We start from the raw sequence: 22,638 nt of genomic DNA on the forward strand, positions 1-22,638 counted from the left end.
GAATGAAGCATTTGAAGTTCATCATCGATTTTCTTCACTTTTCCTCAGAGTCTAAATGAGTTCTATTGCTTTTCTCAACTGCCTTAATTTAATAGAATGCCAAGCGATTTAGGAATATTCCTGAGTAGAAGCTGAATAGGGAAACTAGGGCCTTTCTAAAGTGGTTCAAATAGTTAATTTAAAATAATTTTTGAATAGGGAAGACATTTTTGTAATTTAGGAAAATGGAGGAAGTATCATGGAAGATGCTGTAAAGTTAATTGTTATGTAAATATTTTTCTGCTTAAGTCTCTTTACACATCTTTACATGTAGTTAAATATGGTACCTCTGTTTTGTTTCCAGACTAACTGTAGTGACAGCTCTATGACTGCATCTTTTTTATTCTTTTACTGGATTTTATCCTCTTGGCCCCTGCCCATGCCCAGCTCACGCCACCTTTTTTTTTTTTTAAATCTCAGTGGCTCCACAAACTAGTTTATTTTTTAATCACTTGTGTCAATCTAGTCATGGTAGCGTGGCCCTGCTCCATCTCTGACGGAGGCTCTGGTATCTTTACTGAGTGGCTTCCAAGGTCACCCTGGGTGCTGACATGAGCTGGCAGAAGGGGAAGCAGGAGCACGGAGGGCCATGTGGGAAATTTTTATGGGCCAGCCCTAGTAGTGACTTATGTCATTTCCCCTCACACTTCATTTCTTCTGGTCCTAAAAACAGAACAAAGAAAAATATGCCTTATAATACAAACTCCAAGTCATTTCTCGCTCGCTTTGCTTTCCTCATTCTTGTGTTTGCTGCCGAAGTTCTTGAGCAAGGGCGGCCACCCTACCTGCAGTGTGTTCTCTCTCCTCGCCCCTGTGATCTCGCTCTCTGCTGCTCTCACCCTCCTGAAAGTGGTGAGTGGCATCTCATAGTGTTAGCTCTTATGTGATTCAGCGTCTCTGCATCCTTCCCTTTCCATCCCTACAGCCAGTGCGTAATTTAGAGCTGGACTATTTCAGTAGCCTTCTAGTCGGTCGTCAGTCCTGCTGTCTGTGTCTCTATTCTGTGGTCCAACCCACGTACTTCTTCCAGAGTTACTTTGCTAAAATAATCATTTCATTTCACAGCTTATAAACCTCTGAAGGGCTTCTGCTTGATATGCAGATAAAGTCTGAACGTCCTAATACAGAACTCATATTATGTGGTCTCATTGACAGTGCTTCTCAACAGTATCTTTTCAGGTTTCTTTTTACTTTTTTCTTCTTACTCTCCCTTTCTTCCTTTAAATCGTCATGTTCTAGCCATATAGAATTACCTTGATGTTTGTTTAATTTGCCCTGAACTTATTTGCCTCCTTATCTTTTAAAAAATTCTTTAAAATTAAAAAAAATCGTGGTAAAATCTACATAACGTAAAATTTACCATGTTAACCATTTTTGAAGTGTGCAGTTCAGGAGTGCTAAGTGTACTCACATTGTTGTGTGGTTTATCTCCGGAACCTTTTCATGTTGCAAAACTGAAACTTTATACTCATTAAATGCTGCATTTCCCCCTCCCCCAGCCCTGTGTTCTATCTGTGTTTTTTTCTCCCTGAAATAATCTTTGCCCAATATTGATCTATTGGAGGATCTACCTGTCCTTTAAAATTTAGTCCCGCTCAAGGGCTCTCTCCTTCTAGTAAATGAATCTGCTCTTCCTTTTCATTATTACAACAAATATTTATTGATGCCTAGTATGTGCTAGGTTCAGTCAGTTTTGTACTTTCAAGCATAATTTCTCTAAAATTGATTTTTCTCAGTTGTGTACATTTCTGCTGTTCTCATTAGACTCTGAGCTTTTTAGAAGAGACCACATCTTATTTGTCTTTGAATCTCCAACACAACCTTGCACATTATTAACATATGACACATTTAAGTTAATAAGAATATCATGTTTAAAGAAGAAAATTAGGGTTTCAAATGTGAGGCTATACCAGTAAACTTATAGGCATTGACTTGATATGTTCACTTCTGAAAAATATATTGTATATAGCAGTATATTCAAATACCACTGATTGCAAGTGTTAACTGCAAAGGTAAGGAAATGTCAAGTAGCAGAAAACTTTCAAGCAGGAAGAGATTTCATACCACTATAATTTAAATAGTAATTAAAATGTATCTAGGTCTAGGAACGCTGAGAAGCTATTAGCCATTTAAAATCTTTTCTGGAATAAGGTGGAATATAGAAAGATAAATGAAATTGAGAAATTATTCTTGAGCATGTAGTCTATAAATTAATCACAACAATGCGTCAGACCAGGAAAAAAAAAGAACTTATGGTTCAGGGAATAAAATAACTCTTATTTTATTCAGAGTAAACTTGAAGAGACTTTACATTGTTTTAATTGTGAAATTCAGAGATGACTTTTACCAGCATGTTTATTGTAAATCTTCTTCCCTTTATTAAGCAGGTAGTATAATAAATAGAGACAATTTGTTTTACTTATTGGCTTTCTGTAAATGTTCATCATTCATGACCAGAAACTATAGAGATGACTCACATTGGTAAAGTTTCTGATCTACTCTGAAGCGTTTATTTGCACTGAAACAATTGACAAGTAGAATGGTCTATATAAATAAAACGAAGAGATATCGACATATTTTAGAATTATACCTGTAAATCTGTCACTAATCTCTTAGATTTATACTTATGTATATAATCTAATATCGATCTCATTCATAAGTTCATTAAAGTCCCCAAATTTGAGAGATTAGAGGGTATTCTAAAAACATTTTTTGATTTTCAAAAGTGTGTGCTGGTCAAGTAATATGTTCTTTTTCTGAGATCCTCAGAAAATATTATAGTAATAGAAGTCAAAGTTAATTTTGCACTTATTGCTCAGTTATTTTTCCTAATAGCTTACATGCATTATCTTATTTGATCCTTTAAAATATCTATCTGATGCAAGTATCATTACCTCCATGTACAGATAAAGGAACCATTGGGGTCAGGTATTGTAGAATCATAGTGGTCAGGTATCGATGCAAGCGACAGTTTGTTGGATTGACTGTGGCTTAAACAAATAGAAGTAGAGGCCCAGAGCTGGGTGGTCGAGGGCTGGTACGGGGGCTCAGCAGTACCTTTGCAGACCTAGTCTCCCTTTTCTCTCTACTTAGAGAGCATATTAGTTTTCTTCGTGATGCCTGTTGTTGCCTCATGATTATAAGATGGCTTCTGCAGTTTTATTTATCATGAGCTTTTTCCAGCAAGGTGAAGGAGGAAGGCAAAGGAGCAGGAAGGCTTTCTTCTAGAGAGGCTTTGTTTTGTTTTATTGGGTATAGAAGCCCTTCTGAGGGACTTCTTTTACGTCTCGTTGACCAGAGTTGGGTCTCCAGCCACAGAGGCTGGAAAGGTAGTATTATAGCTGCCTGGGCTCAGTAGTAGAAGGAGGAAGAGACGGGCACCGCAGATGGTTTGGGGGTAACCATTCCACAGTGTCTGCCACGTGTAGTAGCTCTGGACTTAGTACTTACCTAAAGGAGTTTCCTTATTTATAGGAGATGGAGCATTGCTAGGTACTGGCAGAATTATGAGTAAAGAAACTGGTTAATGCTGAGGGATTCTTTGGAGTTTTCGTGAATGGCTTCCAGGAAATCTAGTGCCACTGGTCAGAGTCCTTTTGTTTTTTACTTAAAAAAAGTTAAATTTCAGAAAAATAAATAATAACATGTTTATATGCTTAAAATTGTTTTTAAAATTTGTTTTCTAAGGTTTTAAATTAGGAGAATTTTGTTTGTTTGAAGCTATCTATCATAATATATAGCATTAGTTATAATTTTTTGAAACTGAAAGAGTTAAGAAGACTTTCCATAAATAACTAGCTTCTGTTTGAGTAGAGTGTAGCCTCACGGAGTGGGCATTTTGCTGTCTAAACTGTGTCCTCCTATTTCAGGATTATTTTGTAGGCATTTTGCAAATTTTCTAAGAGTCTCTTTACACGCCCTTCCTATTTTGGTTTACATCTCTATCATTTTTACCATAGTTGTTGCAATATTTAGTATTATAATTGTAGTTATGAGAAAGAATGCTGTTGATTCTCCACTTAGTTTGATCCCTTTCAGCATCTGCCGTCCATTTAAATCTTCAAAACTTAGCCAAGTCATAGAAGGGACACTAATAAGATAGATTTCATTACAACAGCCATTTGTGTTGCCATGACAGGTGTTCTGTACCCAGAAAAATAGGACGTATGTATGTTATTTGTGTGTGTGAAAATAATCAGAAAACATTTCATATTGTTTGACCTTAAAAAAAACCCTGCTATTTTCTGAATTAAGAACTTTGTAAAAGTTTGATATCTCTTAACCAGTGACACAGGTTTTTCTCTTTTTCTTTTGTTTTAAATTTTACTGAGAGGTCTTTCAATGGATTAGAATTTGAAAATCAGTTAGTTTCCCTTTTCCATTTTATTTGCTATGCAAAGAAACTGCTGTTACATAGCAACTAGACTGGAAGTGTGTTGTGATGTCTCTTGGTTAGTTACCAGAATCTTTTTGCACTTGGAAAGGACAGGATAACTAAAGTGAATTTTGATCAGAGTAGTAAAACACCCTACACCGACTTTGTTGGGAATTTTTTAAAAAGTAGTTTTAGAATAAGCATTTGTTTTTATAGATGCTATGTTATGTCAGTATTTTTAATGGTTCAGTGAAATTCAAGATACTTGTGTGCCATGTTCTGCTTATGAATAAGATGCATGTGTTTAAAATAACTTACATATTAATTTTCTTTAGACAATGGGATGAGCAGTTGGATCCTCGGCTAAACGCAAAACAGAAAGAGGCTGTTCTGGCCGTTACGACCCCACTTTCAATACAGCTGCCTCCTGTTCTCATCATCGGCCCCTATGGCACCGGCAAAACATTCACCCTAGCTCAGGCCGTCAAGCACATTCTCCAGCAGCAGGAGACCAGGTGAGATGGCGTTGTGTGTGCCCTGGTCTCATCAGCAGGGCACAGTTTCTGTCCTTGTTGTGAAGACAAAGCAAGGGCTAGAGAGACGATTTTCATCTTGCTTGTAAAAATTAAAAAAAGATACAAATAAAGAAAAAGAGCCACACTCAAACCCCAAAGCACTAAAATTTGAATTCTCTGAAAACGTACTGTTTTTAAAAATTGGCAACATAGAGAATGGTAGCTTTTAAATAGTCCTCAAAACGCCAAGTCTGCTAAGAGAGTGTGATAAATGTTAGTGCCAAAAGGGTTGGGTTTTTAAAAAACAATTTTATATGATAGATTTAAAAATAATTTGGGGGAACTTATCTCCTTTACAGCTTAAAGAGTAATTAAGCTTTAGTAATAATTTCCTAAAAGCATAACTGAATAATATGTTAGAGGTTACTGAGTAGGTTGAGGGAAATGTATTATATTAAAATGGCCACTGCTTTTTTTTGGTATTATACTGCTTGAATGGTTTTGTGTTTCATCATTCTTTTTATTTGCACCATTTATTTCAGCAGGATTCTCATTTGCACCCATTCTAATAGTGCTGCTGATCTCTACATAAAGGATTATTTACATCCATATGTAGAAGCAGGCAATCCCCAGGCAAGACCTCTCAGGTATTCTTTTAAGGCTTATTATGTCTCTGTATCATACTTTATTATTCTTAAGAAAAGGTGTCTATAAAGATTTTAGTAACTTTGAGAAAACCAAAATCTTTAACTGTGCATTGGCATTTGGAGGTTATGCCTTTTGAAGAAACCATTTAAATTAAGGAAAAATTTAAAAATCTTTGACCATTCATTTCTTAAACATTAAGTAAAGAGAAAGACATCCTTTTTTAAGTTTTGTATGTAAAAAATGTGGTGACAATCTGAGCCGATTTTGATGTGTTCCTCTAAAAGCTACTATATATAAATTTATGATTAGATCAATTTTAATTAAAATTCTAGCATATTTTGCATGGCAGAGTAGTCATGCAGTGATAGTTGTTTATGGAAATAAAATTTTGACTGTGATCATGCAGGTAATTTCACAGACGCCACACATTTAGAGAAGCATGAAATTGAAGTGATTTCTGCAGCACGGTGTAACCGACTGGTACTTATAGCTCTTTGCTATCATTTAAGAGATAAAGAAAGTTCTAGGTTAATACAGGTCTACTAAGTGTCTATGGATATGAAATGTTCTTAGATATAGGGTTGTGGGGGAATAAAATCCTTTTCTTCAGAAAACAATAAAGAACCGTTAAATGGTTATTATACCATTTGCTCTCATTGTTATATGAATTAATGTTTAGTTTTGCCATTTTACAAACTAATATATCATGCCCTATGTTGTTCAAATACAATTATTGTTTAAAAATTAATTTCTAACCATACTTTTGAATCATAATTCACTAACTTTTTCTTTCTAGTTGAGCTTAGGCATGGAAAAATGAGGTTACGCTATTTAATTCTTTAATAACCATAAGCAAAGCCATTCGAATGATTTTGCAATTGCATTAAAAAGAACAAAAGAGAAAAAAGTGGCATGGCCTGTTAACACAGGTTTTTATGCCGTACTCTGTTTCTACTCTGAAGACAAATTAGAGAAGAAATAAGTATTTTAAGTAGAACTCAGTTTTATTTGATAAGAAAATATCACATGTGTACAGTCACTATAAATGAAAATGTGATATTTACCAATGGATAAATTCATCGAAAACTAGTTTGCTTCAGATTCTAATCTTTTTTAGCCCCTAAGTGAAATTGAGTTAGCTAGTAGCATTTTTGCTGTGAGTGTTCTTACTTCAGTGTCGATAAGATGTTTTATTGTTGGTAGAGCTTGTGTGTGTGCTTATGTTTGTGTATGTATGTTACGTAGGAACTGTGACAATCTCATTTATCATTGTACTTGGCTTGGAAACAGTGGAGTGAAGACCCCTCAAAGCTTGGTTGACCTAGCATAGGTCATTTGACATTTGGGGCAGGAGAGCTGTGGTTGATAAACACTGAACTCCATTATTTGGCTAGCATTATGTTTAGCTTTTCCCATGTAAAATTATGTTTTGGGCGTTACAATCCAACATGTAGTGCATCTAAACATGTAGGATAAGAAGTTATGTTCCAGTAGGGTCTATGTATGGTTGTAGTGGCCCAAATACAGAAACTTGCCCTCTAGCAGAAAATATTTGAATTTATTTAAATACAAATTTCATGTTATTTCATTTAATAAGTGGAATAAAATAAGAAAAGACTTGGGCCTTTATGTGGCGCTGTATTTTCGCCATAGTTTTTCTGTTCAGGAAAGATGTTAACTTGTGAATGTATTTCCTAGGAGGGTTACTACATTGAAATGTTAGGATTTATTAGCACCATCTATTATGTTAACTGAGATTAATTTATAATTTTCCTAATGGACAACAAATATGAGTGGTATGGGAGATGCAGTAGAGAAAATTAGAATGGCCGAGCACTCTGGGGAGATCAGCTTTATGTGAATTGTCCCAGAACGCAGGGGAAAGAACACAAGAGGGCCCTAAGTGTCCGCATGTGACCTTGAAGACTTGTCTCTGTGGAATAAGAGTGATGATGACAAGTTTACCTTCCCACACTGTAGCTTAGTGGGCCCTAGTAAACGTGACAAAGTAGGGAAATAGCCATAAACATTAAATAGTTAAAACAGTAAATATGTTTAAATATGCACACTTGTCGTTAAAATGTATAAAAATTCTATTAGTTGCCAGGAGTTGAGCTTAAATTATTTGGGGATGGAGGTTTTAGAATCCATTTTAATTATATTTAGTTTCAGTTTTTACTTCTTACTTTATTAGAATTAGAAGATTTTAAAATGGAATAGAGAGGAAAACAGTTTCTGTGTCTGCTTCTGAAAATCAGTAGCTGATTCTGGCAGAGTTACCACTTATTAGATAAAGGCTATCTATGGAGAAAGTGGACATTTACTGTTTTCTGGACAAATAGAAGGTATATGTTATTTTATAAAGATCTTTAAATAAATAAATAAGGTCTTTCCGATTCTGTAGTATCTTATGTAATAATATTTTGGGGGTGTTCATTGCATATGAATTCAATACATGAATAAAACTTCAGTGAATTGAAATGGTATATTACCAGACAGTCTTCTGTTTTAAATTTCAGTATAATTCATGTGGGGTATGTGGACAGTTTATTTCTAGAAATATGTAAATTACTTAGTTGGTGTCACCTTTTATACCATGGATGTGAAAGTGTCAATTTTCCAATTTTGAAAAATGTTGTTGGATGTGTTTTAAGTAATCTTATAGACAGTGTCTACCTTAAATGTTGCACAAAATGAAAGTACTGAGAAAATATTTAAGTCTTTTTTAAGTCAGCACTAGACTATTATATTTTTAACGAAATGGGCCTAATGATCAAACTTTGTATTCTTACTAACTTCATCTTGAGTTAGCTTTCCAAGGTAACTACAAAAAAGTCAGTAATGAGGCTTAGAACTTCAATTTCTATTTTTTCTTTGAGAAAGAAGCAGTGCCTGGAGTTAGATTTGATAAGTAATTTGGAAAATGAATTTTTCAATTTTATAATGAAATGTTCATTTAAGAAAATATGGGAAAGCATGAAGAATAAAAATTACCTATAACCTTACCAGTCAGAGATAACTACTACTAACATTTTACAGTTTAATTTCTAGTCATTTATATGCTTAAATACACACACGTAAGTTAATATTAATGGAATCATAATTTGTAAATACTGTTTCAGATAATTTGTAAAATGAGATTTTTCATATATTTAAAAGTAAATTCTGCTTTGCTGATTTGATTAAATATTTTTTATTAAAACCTAAAATATGTTTAAGATTTTTACATCTTTTAGGAGTGGTGTTGGTTACTTCCACAGTCCTTCCTATCATAGTAATGCTTTTAAAATACATTACTTTCCTCTATTACAATTTATTTATAAGTTAGGGACATTTATTAAATGCTTTTTTTTTTTTTGCTTTGCTTTGCTTAAAAAAAGACAACCAGTTTTAATTGTTTCATGGAGGGTTAGAACACATTGTAGAAGATCATGAGGTTAGTGTTTGTGCATATGACATTTGAGCTGCCTTTGAAACGCTCTAGAGGAGACAGATGTCAAATAAATAGTTGGATATGCATCTTGGAGCTCAGAGGTGAGGTCTTGGCTGGAGAGAGAAGAATGTGTGAGTCATCAGGGTATTGGTGGTAATTGAAGCCATGGGCCTGGGATGAGATTGTCAGGTGAGAGGACAGAGCTTGATGAGAGCACTAAAGGCTAAGCCTTGAGGAACCAGCTTAGAGAGGTGGAAGGAAAGCAGGGAGCGGTTGAGTTATGGCAGCCGCGGGAGAGAATATTTCAAGGAGGGAGCAACCACAGAGCTGGATGCTGCTAATAAGTAACGTGATGGGCCCGGAAAATGTCCAGACGATTTAGTGACACGGAAGTTTATGTCCCTTGATTGGACCCTCACAGTCTCCTAAGTTCTTTGCTGCTTCACTGATTGCTGCTTCCCAGTCTCCTTTCCTGTGTCCCTCCATTCCCCAGCCTCTACATGTGGAAGTGGTCCATCAGCCATTCTTCCAACTAGTTTCCTTTTTATCTACACTTACTCTCCAGGTGAGCTCTTCTAGTCTCAGGGTTTAAGTATGATCTCAGTTGTATATTTCTTGTCTTAGGCATTCTTCTGAACTCCAAACTTATAAATACCTCTGCTTACTGGATATCTCTACTTGGATGTCTACTACTAAATATGTCCAAAACTGAATTCTCAATTCCCACCCCAAATTTGTTCCTCCCTATCACCACTACTGCCACTCATCCAGTTTCAAAGCCATGGAACATCCTTTCTCTTAAATTCCACATCTAGTATATCAGTAAATTCTGTCAGCATTACTCTCAAAATATGCAGTGATCTGACCATTTTCACATCTCTACTGTTACCACCCTGGTTCAAGCTATCATTTTTTCTTGTCTGGATCCTTACAGCAGCCTCCTAATGGGTCTCCTTGATATTGCCCCCTCCCCCTGCCTCTCTCCCAGTCCCTGGTCTGATGGAGCAGCTGGTACTGGTTTGTGAGAGCCAATCATGTGCATATCTTCCCAAGTTCATGTGAAATTGGCCATGATAGTAGGTTTTATACCCCAGAAACCAGCTAACACTGCAGATCAGGTCACCCCCACCCCGAAGGCTGGTAGTTCAACATTTACCACCACATCACTGTCCAGCCCTCTTCCTGCCTCCAAAACTGTGTATTCTGTCCAAAGAAACAGAGGGGTCCTTTAACAACCTAAGGCGTGTCTCATGACATGTGCCCTGTTACAACTCTCTGATGGCTTTCCATTGAAATCAGAATAAATCCAAAGTCTTTATGGAAGTTTGCAAGCCATGTGACTTGCCTCTGTGCTGGACCATAGTAGATACCCAGCAGATCTTTGTGATGTGGGTAGGTTAGGGATGGGGGGAGGTGGGTGGGTGGATGGATGAGTTGTTTCTGTACCATCTTAGTAATCTGTTGTATGAGTCCTATTTCTGTTTTTCTTTTGCAATTAATAGACGAGATGCTCTTTCTTAAGATTTTTCTGATGGTCCAGAATTTAAATTTATTTTTAAATTTCCAGAACTTTAGATAGAGGTCTATTTAAATATAGGTATAAGAATATATTCTAAAGTGAAATGCAAGTAACTTCTAAATTTCTCTTGTAAGTATGCAATTCACTATATTTTATTAGCATAGATAATTAAAATATAAGTATATTTTTGTAAGAATATTCTAGGAAAAAAAAATAATTCCCAAATGGGAATGTTCTGAAGTAAAAAAACGAATGCTTATGAAACTCTGTGTGTCATTCTGTTGTAAGATTATTCTGAACACTTAAAAATAATTAGATATTTATCTTATCATAGTGTATATACTTTCTGCTTGATTCATTTTTTGGTGGGGGGAGTTACAGTTGTATGTTAAATTCTAATCCAGTAGAGTGTTAACAGTTACCAGACTTATTTGTTAATTTCCAGGTATTGTAGTCTTAACATCATAATGTCGCTATTTTGATAATCAGGTACTGGTAAGATGTTAATAAGTATAAATAGGAAATGTTATCTTCTTTTATAGGGTATATTTCAGAAATCGCTGGGTAAAGACTGTCCACCCAGTTGTGCATCAGTACTGTTTGATCTCAAGCGCACATTCCACCTTTCAGATGCCACAGAAAGAAGATATTCTTAAGCACCGAGTGGTTGTTGTTACGTTGAATACTTCCCAGTACCTCTGTCAGTTGGACCTTGAACCTGGTATGCTGACTCAAGACACAGAAGGGGTGCCTGAATGCACAGGGCTCTGCATTCAGTTTAGATCAGGGGTTGTGTTGGCCTGTGGGCCGCATCTGGCCTACTGTCTGTTTTTGTAAATCAGGTTTTATTGGATGGAACACAATCATGCCCATTTATTTACCTATATTTTCTGTGGATTATTTTGTGCTACAGCAGCTGAGTTGAGTAGTTGCAACAGAGATTGTATGGCCAAAAAAACCTAAAATGTGTACTGTTTGGCCCTTCACATACACAAAATTTATCAACCCCTAGTTTAGACATTTTAGTGACTGCTACTCTGTTTGTTCTCTAATTGATCAGATGGTATTTACTTACTATTGATCATGTGAAAAATTCAAATTTGGACAGTGTTGGTCTTTTTACAATTTTCCCAAGTTTTTAATTTTAAAATAGTTTTCCATTAATACAGGGTAGAGACAACAATCATGATAGGTTTTTTTATGACATACTATTAAGATTATTTAAGTACAGGAACTATGTAAAATCAAACTAATATTATACAAAGTACAGACAGATGGTGACAAGAAGTTCTGATAAATGTGGCAGAACTTAACCATCAAAATGTGGTATCACTTTAAGGTAGTTGCTTTGGAAGAATATTCATTTATTACCGCTTTATTATAATTGTTGACATTGGTCAACGCTTTTTTGCTCTCTCCTTTTGGAATTGCTTTCAGAGCCAGTGACAAATTCTTTTAAGTCTCTGGAAGGTAGAGACAGTTCTCTTCATCTTGTATTCCTGGCACTTGGCCCAGGGTATAGACACCTGGAGGCCCTTGATAAACCTCTGTTTATCTTAAAGAATGAACAGTGGCCAAACTTTCTTTTTTGAGGGTAGAGTTAATTTTAGAAACGCTTCAAAATCTTTCTGAGGCATATCTGGTAAATAAGGTAGGTTATCACACTGAGCAATACCATTAGGGGTTGAAAAAAAAGAGAGAGACGTGCCTCTCATGTAATGAGACTTATTTTTCTTGTGCACGCAGCTCATAGCTGGCGGTGAGGGCAGTTACAAAAGCAGAGTTTCAAAAGTGTTTTGAACAGTGGCTGCACCCGTTGGAATGAGCTATATTTCCCCGCAGCTGACTTCTTTGATGGAACAACACTTACTTGTAAATGTTGGTGTGTTTATTTAACAGTCAGTCTCATTACGTCATGACTACACTCTGCACACTTGCCACGTAAATTAAAGCCCCAAGCCTCCTAAACAGTATAGTTTTGAGGAAGAGGAAAGAATGGCTTTGAAGAGCAAGAGTGTAGAACATTCATTGCAAGTCAATGATCTGCTTTGTTTTAGGCATTGTTTATACTTTATTTAATTCTCATATCAACTCTGTGGAGGGTTATTTTACAGCTAAGACAACCAAGGCTCAGGCTAAATCAGTCTCACTAATTCAGGTTTCTTTTACTAGCTTAAGCAACAGTATAACAATTTCATGATTTATTCAGTTCCTGATTTAAGCCTAGTTCTATTTAATTAAAATGTTATCTAATGAAAACAGATTTTTTTCACTAGTCTCAGTTTTTTCCAGTTTGATCCTATAATTATATAGTCATCTTCCTTAATTAGTCTTGTAGAACAAAAAGCACAAATTCTCCTCAACAGGGAGAAAAATGCACGTGTCCAAATCATGCTTGGGCCACTGTCATTAAATAGACAACAGTTATTGATACTTGTACTGTCAACACAGCCATTTGTTTGAATGGACCGTGATGATGGTGGTGATGGTGGTGGCGGTTATTACTGCCAGTCAGTAAGGTTTAGAAAGTTCCCAACCTAGAAACAAGTTGCATTAGGAAGTTGTATAAACAGATTGTTTGGAACTTGTTGCTATCCATAGAAACAGAGGTTAGGTTCTTGGGCCAACTCACAGGAGGCTAATTAATCTAGAGAGTTACAACTGGTCAGAGAAGCTACTTTGTGTTCTTTCCTGTGCTAGTAAAAACAGGGCCCCCCCCTCTCTACCTCAGTGAGCTAGCCATAGGGGGCAACATTTACTTCTACACATTGAGACAGCAAGATTTTTCTTCTGTCTCCTCTTTTAGGGGCAAAGAGGCTTTTCCTCCTTTCTGTACACAGATTCCTGTGCCTCAGTGTGAGTGGCAGCAGTAACCCAGACGTGGGTGTTTGCATCTGGGGGATATCTGAAAATGTACATTTTTGATACTTGTTTCACTTTTGTTTTTTTCTTTTTCAGACTGGTGATAGTTTTACAGCCAGGATAGGGTCTTAGGCTAAAACATTGTATATCATCTGTACGCACACATGCACGCGCACACACACACACACACACACACTAAACCTAAATAATCAAAATAGTGAATTTGCTAACAGATAACCTTTGTTTTTGGTCAAAGTTAGATTATCACTTTCTCCTTTATATTAGATTTTGGGTATGATTTTCTTTAATGTCTAATGTATGTGTTTAAGCTAAAGTTACTTATAAACTACCATTGTTTTATTTTTGGTGTTTTAGCAAATAAATAGTGAAAGGATTTTGGGCCTATCACTGTTTTGTTGCCAGCTTTTCTTTGTGGTGAAAAGCTGCTATCTTGTACTTTTGAAGTCTTTTTTATGTGTCCTGATTTAACTGTTAGTCTTGGGGCCATTAGTACCAGATGTCATTTACATATCTATTGTTGAGTAAAATAGTTATTCCTTTCAACTTCTATTTTTAAATAATGATTTAAAGATATGATCTTCTAAATTGAGGACTGGCATTAAAAGTACTCACAGCTCTTAAATCAGGACACTAAACTCTTTCCTTAAAAGAAAAACACTACTCCTCCCTTTATCACTGCTGTAATATGCGGTCCTGTGTTTATACTGTACTTCGCAGGGTTTTTTACACACGTTCTATTAGACGAGGCTGCCCAGGCCATGGAGTGTGAAACCATTATGCCCCTAGCATTAGCAACTAAGGACACGCGGGTTGTCCTGGCTGGTGACCACATGCAGGTGAGTGCCCTCTGAGTCACCGTGTTGAAAGAAACTTCTGTTATATTTTGATGTTTAATGTTTTGTTTTCTAAAACAGCCTATGAAATTGTGCCATGCATGTCAGTTTAAGTACTTTAAATATCTCTATACTAATAGTGGAAAATGTTGGTGTTTCTGAAGGAAAATTGCTACCCCACCCCACTTTTTTTCCTTCTTTGGCTAGAGAGTGGAATGAATGAGTCTATCAGTGTTCTAATTGTCATGTTTATTAATTTGAAGTTCCGTTCTCTGTAGTATGAATATTTGATTCTTACTTTTCTTTATCAAATAAATTTAAATTATCCTTCTTACGATTCCCCAGTTCCTGTCCCCAACATTTGTTTTCCTGAAGGGTTAATTTTTCATTATCATGGGAAACAAAGTGCCTAATTAAAAATAATAGCCAAAATCTCAAAGAACTTGTCTGATCTTAATACCGGTGCATGAAAGAAAATTACAGTTTTTCTATTAAAATATCAGTTTTGCAAAGTTTCAGTTTGAGGTTCTTTCTCTTTTGTCACAGTTGGTTGAGATTGAACCTACACAGTGTTGTAGCTATCCATTTAGGAAAGAGTTGAAGGTAGAGGGACAAGTTCTGTTTTTGTTTCTTTGCCAGAAGTTTAATTTTGTTCTTAGCATCAAAGTTATAATCAAGGATGGCTCCTTACACTTTACGAGATAAAGATGGCTTTTTTGCTAATTATTAAAAATAAGTGTTTTAGTCATAGGCGGTGTATCCTGCTAGCTCACTGTTTAAAATAGTTGCTTAATTTTAGTGAGACAGTTGATTGACTCCCCCAATGATGCAGTGGGTTGCATCCCTAAAATTACTAAGGTAGTAGCTATTTATTATTAAGTTGGAAGAGTCTTTTTTTTTTTGCGGTATGCGGGCCTCTCACTGTCGTGGCCTCTCCCGTTGCGGAGCACAGGCTCCGGACGCGCAGGCTCAGCGGCCATGGCTCACGGGCCCAGCCGCTCCGTGGCATGTGGGATCTTCCCGGACCGGGGCACGAACCCGCGTCCCCTGCATCGGCAGGCGGACTCAACCACTGCGCCGCCAGGGAAGCCCGGAAGAGTCCTTTATTAACCTATGTGTAGAAACTCTAGGTTAGTGTTGGCATGCTGAAACGAAAAGTTAGAAAATTTAGCCTCATTCTATATAGTAGTAAAATTGTTCCTGGAAACATCCGTTTGACCCTGCTTATTCCAGCCTTCAGCATGCTGAGGTTTAGTGCGTCGGAGTTCCCGCGCGGTGGGTTTTTTGAAGTAAGTTAAAAAAATGCTGCTTGTGTATTTAGTTAAATTCTCGCCATGTGTCTCTCTGTTACAGCTCAGCCCTTTCGTTTACAGTGAGTTTGCCAGGGAGAGAAACCTTCACGTTTCACTGCTTGACCGGCTCTATGAGCATTACCCCGCCGAGTTTCCCTGCAGGATCCTCCTGTGTGAGAACTACCGCTCCCACGAAGCTATCATCAGGTAGGTGTGAGCTGCCCTCTGTCACACTTTGTGTGGTCCGGTGGAAGGGGACTCAAAACAGCACTGTTCCTAGGGACAGATTATTCCCAGCAGAGTTACATGGTGTCCCTAGTGTTGCAAATTATGTTTAATTTTATGTCTGTGAAAGTATACTTCAAAAGTCAGTTGTAATTTATTATAGTAGGGCAGTTCTGGAAACAAAAACTTCAGGTTCTACTAGCTATAAACATATTTTTCTGTGACTAAATATATAATGTATATGTAAAACTACATGATGTAGTAAACAAATATGTTGACAAGCCGCATAATGGTTTGCGCATGTGTGTCTGGCTGTGTTATACCAGGAGTCTATTTGAAAAGAAAGGAAGGATGGGAGGGAGGAAGGAAAGAAAACCATGCAACTTAGTAATAAAGTTTTAAAAGGTCTCTATTAAACATAGTATGCATCTATACAAGTAAAAGTATCATAAATGGTAGCCCAGTGAGTAGTCACAAACCAAACGTACCCCTCAACCAGCATCCAGACCAAAAAACAGAATGTTCCCAGCACCCTGGGAAGCCCCTTTGTGCTGCATTCCTGTCACTGTCACCACCAAAATCTTAGGATTTTTTCAAGTTTAGTATAATTTAATAATATTGATTATGGCGGTCATGTGAAACTAATTTTTAGGTTTCTCTGAAAGCAGTAGGAGAGATATAAAAATAAGTTTAGATTTAAATATGGCTTTTATCAATATCTCGAAATGTGATTCCTCTTTTATTGTTGCCAGTCATTTGCTACAGTCAGTGATGAATCGAGTACTACGTAATATCTTCATTAGTAGAGTATTCATTTTACAGTTGACTGGAATACCCTTCAGTTGTGTGTATTGTTTCAGTGTCTATAGATCTTTGTGTTTGCATAAGTATATGATCCACATAAATAAAAATATACATTTAAAAAATTTGAGTACAGAAAACCATAACAGCTAGCAAATTTCCTCATGAAACAAAGAGTTCCATCTAGTACTGAACTGTCGTCATTTCTTCCTTTTCTTTCTATGTTCTGGCTTCATGCCTTCCCCAGGTCAATTCATTTATTGGTGGTATACCAGGAGCCCACTGTGTTTTCATTGCTGTGGCTAATTTTGGTGAAAATCTTGGCATCATGGGTATTAGATGTTTGGATTAAAATTAATCATGGGCATAAATCAACGTGAAATTTGACTGGTAATTTTTTCTTACGGGTAAAATTAATTTTGATGATAGGTTACTTTTTATTTATATATTTATTTCGGTCTTTTTCTGCAGTTACACCTCTGAGCTCTTCTATGAGGGCAAACTGATGGCCAGTGGAAAGCAGCCAGCACACAAGGATTTCTACCCACTAACCTTCTTTACAGCACGAGGGGAAGATGTACAAGAGAAAAATAGCACAGCTTTTTATAATAATGCAGAGGTACCTTAGTCCTTTTTGCAAATTGTTGACATTTTTGCAGTCATATATGTAGTCTGGTCTTATTAAGCATTTATTTAAAATTTTGGGTTGATATTTTATTGTGTGTTGACTTCATTTACATGAAAATAGTATGGAAGTTTATTCTTTCTTGTGTAACATTGATTTGTTAAGATGAATCTGCCATGGGAAACAAAAACTTTGATTTACATTTTGTCTTATGCCAAAATACAGAACCTCATTTAAAAGAAGCCATCTAAAATGGACTGAGGTCACAATTTATAGTGCACACTCCAATGAGGCATCATTTTACATGAGTAAAAAGACTTGACTTGTGGAATCCTGCGCTCCGGGGGGTCACACAGACCCACATGACGATGGTGCTAACCCATTATGTGCTGCAACGTGTGTGGTTCTCTCACAGTTTCTGACTTTTTAAGTTCAGAGAAAATGTGGGGAGTATGAGGGGTCAGATGAGGTAGCAGACTAACACCTGTGATGTCTTTAGGGGCCAGCGGGCCAGAGAGCCTGAGGTTTGGTTCTGGCTGTTACAAGGGAGTGGAGTTCTGGACTTCAGGAAACCCAGGGGAGGATGTGTGCATCGTTGGTCATTAGAAGAATGATTCGTGATATGTGATCTCCATCTCCCTTTCTTCCCTTGAGTCCCGTGATTTACTCATTTTATTTACCCAAAAAAATGCCATTTATTAGGTAATAGTAATTCATCTTTCCATTAAAAAATTGGTCAGAGGCCTGTAGTTAGAAGTCAGTACAAGAAAATTGACAGTACCTACTTGATAAACTCCTAGCCAAAAGTAAAGAAACTTGACATTTTAATTAGTCTGTGCCAATTAATTTTAGCAAAAGGTAAACTTTTCTTTACCTGTTTGAAATATTGACAAATAACTCTAGGGTTTCCTTTATTACTTTTGCACTCAGGTTGGAAACTGCTGGCTGGAAAATCAGTTAAGAAGAGAAAGGAAAATAAATATACTATTATACTGTCTTTTATAATTAACCATGTAATTACCTTTAGTAGTATGCTCTGTTTGTGTGAATTCAAATTACTGTCTGGTGTCACTTGCTTTCAGCCTGATGAATTTCTCTTAGTGTTTCTTTTAGGGCAGGTCTGCTAGTAAAGAATTCTTTCAGTTTTTGTTTTTTTCTGGGCATGTCTTTATTTTGCCTTCATTTTTGAAAAGTAGTTTTGCTGGATATTAGATTATTGAGTTATTTCTTTCAGCACACTGAAATATGCTTTCCTACTGCTTTATTGCCCTCATTGTTTCTGATGAGCAGTCATCTGTTAATCTTATTAGAGTTCTTTGTAAGTGATGAGGTGTTTTTTTGTTGCTGTTATCAAGATTTTGTTTTTGTCTGTGACTTCTACCGTGTTGACTATGGTACGAGCGAAGGAGACAGCCTGCTTCACCCACTGTCCCACACAGGCCCTCCCTGTGCAGCAGGAGGTGGGGAAGGGGAACAGGTGCCACCCAGGTGCTGCCAGCTGCTCATGGCCTCCTGCTGCACCTTGCTGGGGCAGACGAGATCTCTGATGTTCATCCACTGCTGTAACCGCCTGGAGTAGCTCTTTCCCCCCAGGGAGCTGGAGCAGGTGGGAGCTACCCCTCAGCTGCTGAGACAGTCCTGTAGGACAGGGGGCTGCGGGAGAGCGGGGCAGCCCCAGCCTTCCACTCTTCTTCCTGACTTCCTGTAGACTTTGGTGAAACAACGCTTCTCAGTGTCTTGGCAGCTCTTTGATCGTCTCCAGAGACTTCGAACGATTATCTGTTGGCCTTGACCAGCTTCATAGATGTCTATCTGGGAGAGGGCTTTCCCCAAGCTCCTCATACCATTCCAAGCCTGTGTATTTTGACTACAGTTTTATGCTGCCTATTATATAAGGGGTAACAGAGGGACGAAGTGGAGAACTGGTGATGTGTTGCTTGTTCCTTATGGGTGAGAGCGCCATGTTTTCAATCCAGTTGACTCATCGGAATCCTTGGACGGTCTGGGTAGTTGTTTCACTTGCTGTTATTTCATTATAACAACAGGATGACTAGAGTCTGTTCCTCTGTCATTCACTGAATTTATATGTGGAAGTGGGAACTGCATCCTGGCCATTAATCCTCGAGTTCTTAAAAGGAATAAAACTATCAAATTTTTGTATATTTACTATTATAAATTTAAGTAGATATTAACTAACAAATAGTAAATAAATAATGTATTTAAAAGACATTAAAATTTTCTCCTTCCTCTCTCTGCCCCTGGACTCTTGCCTGACCCTCTGTTGAGCTTGCCTTATAATACGTATTTTAAATTAGGAATCTGTTTTCTAACTATACAGTAATCTCTTCACAGGCAAGGAGCGTGTTTTAGTAATCATTTTGTCCCCTACTGTGCCAAGCATCAACACTATTTGTTTGATGAATTCATCGAATCAAAGTAGATTAAACTACACTAAAAGTTCTACTCTAATTCACTAAGTGGGGTCCAGAAAATCCAGATGGTAAAATACGGGCTTCCTTCACTGCAAGGTTAATGACAGGGCGTGGGCAGAGTTGTACCATGAGAAGGCAGTGAACTCTGAGAGTCTGTCCTGAGGTCCAGATTTGCCCCAGTCCCAGCTGCGGTTTGCTGCCAGCTGTTGGCTGTTCTGTTTACTTATATCCACGGGGAGAGGAGGAAGGGTAGCCCTCGCACTGCTGAGACGTTGGCGGCGCTGACTCTAGGGCTCTCCTAATGGGTTTCATCGGCCTGAGCTACAGAGTGGACTGAGAAATACTGGGAACGTGGGGTTGCCGGTCCCACGCGCCTCTCTCTAAACAGGAACCCAATCCTGTCCCCATTTGAGAAGGGGGGCCAGGTAAGGGGTGGGGCCAATGGCCAGTTAGCTCGTCTCCGATTTTCACGTTTTCACTGGGTGCACTATTGTAGAGATTTACTGCTTGAAATGTAAGCAAAAATGTGTTCACATCAGCAAAGCATTATTCCTGGTTTGAGGTGGTTTTAAAACGACATTTGCTAAAATGGAATCCTTTGTACATCGATTTCAGTTACCATATTCTTTTCTCCAAGCACTTGTATAACTTTAATATGTATACATGTACGTTTGTTTAAAGGTCTTTGAAGTGGTGGAACGTGTGGAAGAGTTAAGAAGGAAGTGGCCAGTAGCGTGGGGGAAGTTAGATGACGGCAGTATTGGTGTGGTGACTCCGTATGCCGACCAGGTGTTCAGGATACGCGCTGAACTTCGAAAAAAGAGATTATCTGATGTTAACGTCGAAAGGGTTCTAAATGTTCAAGGTAGCTATTAATGGAAATGAATTGAGTTATTCAAATGGTTAGATCTTAAAGTGTGTGCACATTGGATTTTTAGTTTTCAAGATCTCTTTTCTGGACAAGCAATTATGTATTCGTTTCATACCAAGTTCTTTAATGCCAAATTTGGCAATTCAAGGTCGAGCTCATTTACATGTTCGTTCAATTTCTATATCCAAATAAAAGAAGTATCAACAAACGGATGTCCTCCATGACTGTAACTGCAAATATCTGTATGCTGTAGTTGCAATCGCAGTAGCATACAACACCTATTGTTGTTATAATGTATCTGAGGACTAATTTGTTTATAAAGATTTTTAAAAGCTTGTACCTGTCAAGCAAATTTTTAAAGGCATAGCTTGTTCTTCATCTAGATTTTCCTAAGTGAATAAAGCAACTCTTTTAAATTTTCATGTAATTAGTTGCTATGAAATTTGTGCATTTAAGTAAGTGAAGCAACACTATAATGTGAGTGCCAGAAAAGCCCAGTACAATCTGAAGTTTCATGGTAATATACAATAATAAGAGTAATACAATTTCTAGATTATGGGGGAAAAAAATAGCTCCAGTATACCATGCATTCAGATCACGCAGAATTTGGGTGTGCATTTTAGAAAGAATATTACTAATAAACTAGGAAGCGTCCAGAGACGACCTAGCATAGTTAGTGGTCTAGAAACTGCCCTGTGGAGTCAGAAATGGTTGAAGGAACTAGGATTGTTTGGCCTGGAGAGGAGAGAACGAAGAATTGACACTAGAACTGTATTCGCATCTGTGGAGACTTGTCATAGAATGAGGGAAGAGATGTGTCGATGTAAGAAAGAACATGTACAGACTAGTCTCTCTCTAGGCTTCCTTATGGAATCAGTTCTTTTGGGTGTGTTTCCAGAAGTAGAGTTGCTGCATCATATGTTAGTTCTATGTTTAATTTTTTGAGGAACCGCCATGGTATTTTCTATAGTGTTTCACATACTGTTTTATATTTCCACCTACAGTGAACAAGAGTTCCAGTTTCTCCACATTCTCATCAACACCTCTTATTTAGCAATAAGATTTCAAAAATGAAATGCTTTTATTATATGGCTCAGAATAACAGTCCTCTTATTTTTAATTATTTTTTTTTTACAGGAAAGCAATTCAGAGTTTTGTTTCTTAGCACAGTACGTACAAGACATACTTGTAAACATAAACAGACACCAATTAAAAAGAAAGAGCAACTGCTGGAAGATTCCACAGAGGACTTAGATTATGGTTTTTTATCTAACTATAAGCTTCTCAATACTGCCATCACAAGAGCACAGTCCCTGGTTGCCGTGGTGGGTGATCCCATTGCTCTGTGCTCTATTGGAAGATGCAGGTAATTATGTGTTAGTGTTTGCGACATTAAAGAGGGAAATGTAGAGTAATTTGCATCCCTATGCACATATTTATATGACCTCCTGGCTAATTAAAATCAAGTTTAGTCTTAACTAATACCCAGTGGGAACACAAAAATATATTGCTTTGAGCCTATTCATTTTGTACATGAAATTGTGTGTTCATTGAATCAATCATCATTCATAAGGTGTTTCCTGAGTGCCTACTGTGTTCTAAGTACTCTTCTAGCCACTGAGGATACATCAGTGAACAAAACAAAAATCTCTGCCTTTGTGGGGCTTAACATTTTATTGGGGAGGAGAGGAACACCGACAGTAAGCAAAATAAAAACACTGTAGTATTTTATGTGGTAAGTTCAGTGGAAGAAATAGAACATCAAGGGGCATTAGAAGTGATGGGGTAGGGTGGGCGGTTTGTGATCTCACATGGTGTGTGTGGTCAGAGGTGGCCTCACTGAGAAGCTGACTCTGGAGTTGAGGGTATGAGCTACGCAGGCTCCTGGGGTAAGAGTGCTCCAGGACAAGGGACTGACCAGTGCGAGGTCCTGAAGGTGGTTTTGTGTGTGTGCGTTGTCTTTGATGGAGACTGAATTTCATACCTATACTCCCCTCTTTTTTCCTTCATTATTGTTTTAGCCTGTTTTTGATGAGTTTCCTTCTCATTTTCTCTCAAGGCTTCTCAGTGCAAATCTTTGTGTCTGGTTAATCCAGAGGATCTTAAAATTAGGGGGTTAAAAAGGGTTGTTACTTGTATTTGGAAAG

General features: G+C 37.4%; 1 protein-coding gene across 8 annotated transcripts in view; it reads left to right on the top strand.

The window, feature by feature from the left end:
* HELZ (helicase with zinc finger) overlaps window positions 1–22,638 on the top strand; it is a 150,038-nt gene that overhangs the window by 65,557 nt on the left and 61,843 nt on the right. For 7 of the 8 annotated variants that reach the window (XM_027080418.1, XM_027080415.1, XM_027080417.1 and 4 more), the window contains 8 exons: window positions 4,750–4,929; window positions 5,472–5,576; window positions 11,072–11,250; window positions 14,130–14,248; window positions 15,599–15,744; window positions 17,035–17,182; window positions 20,302–20,485; window positions 21,629–21,857. In XM_027080418.1, coding sequence (XP_026936219.1) covers window positions 4,750–4,929; window positions 5,472–5,576; window positions 11,072–11,250; window positions 14,130–14,248; window positions 15,599–15,744; window positions 17,035–17,182; window positions 20,302–20,485; window positions 21,629–21,857 — 1,290 coding nt within the window. The remainder of the gene's footprint in view (window positions 1–4,749; window positions 4,930–5,471; window positions 5,577–11,071; window positions 11,251–14,129; window positions 14,249–15,598; window positions 15,745–17,034; window positions 17,183–20,301; window positions 20,486–21,628; window positions 21,858–22,638) is intronic. The other variant, XM_027080421.1, reaches the window with a different exon arrangement.

This window comes from Aethalodelphis obliquidens, unplaced genomic scaffold (genome assembly GCF_003676395.1).
Source record: "Aethalodelphis obliquidens isolate GAN/ISIS:26980383/991018 unplaced genomic scaffold, ASM367639v1 scaffold44, whole genome shotgun sequence".
NCBI lineage: Eukaryota > Metazoa > Chordata > Mammalia > Artiodactyla > Delphinidae > Aethalodelphis > Aethalodelphis obliquidens.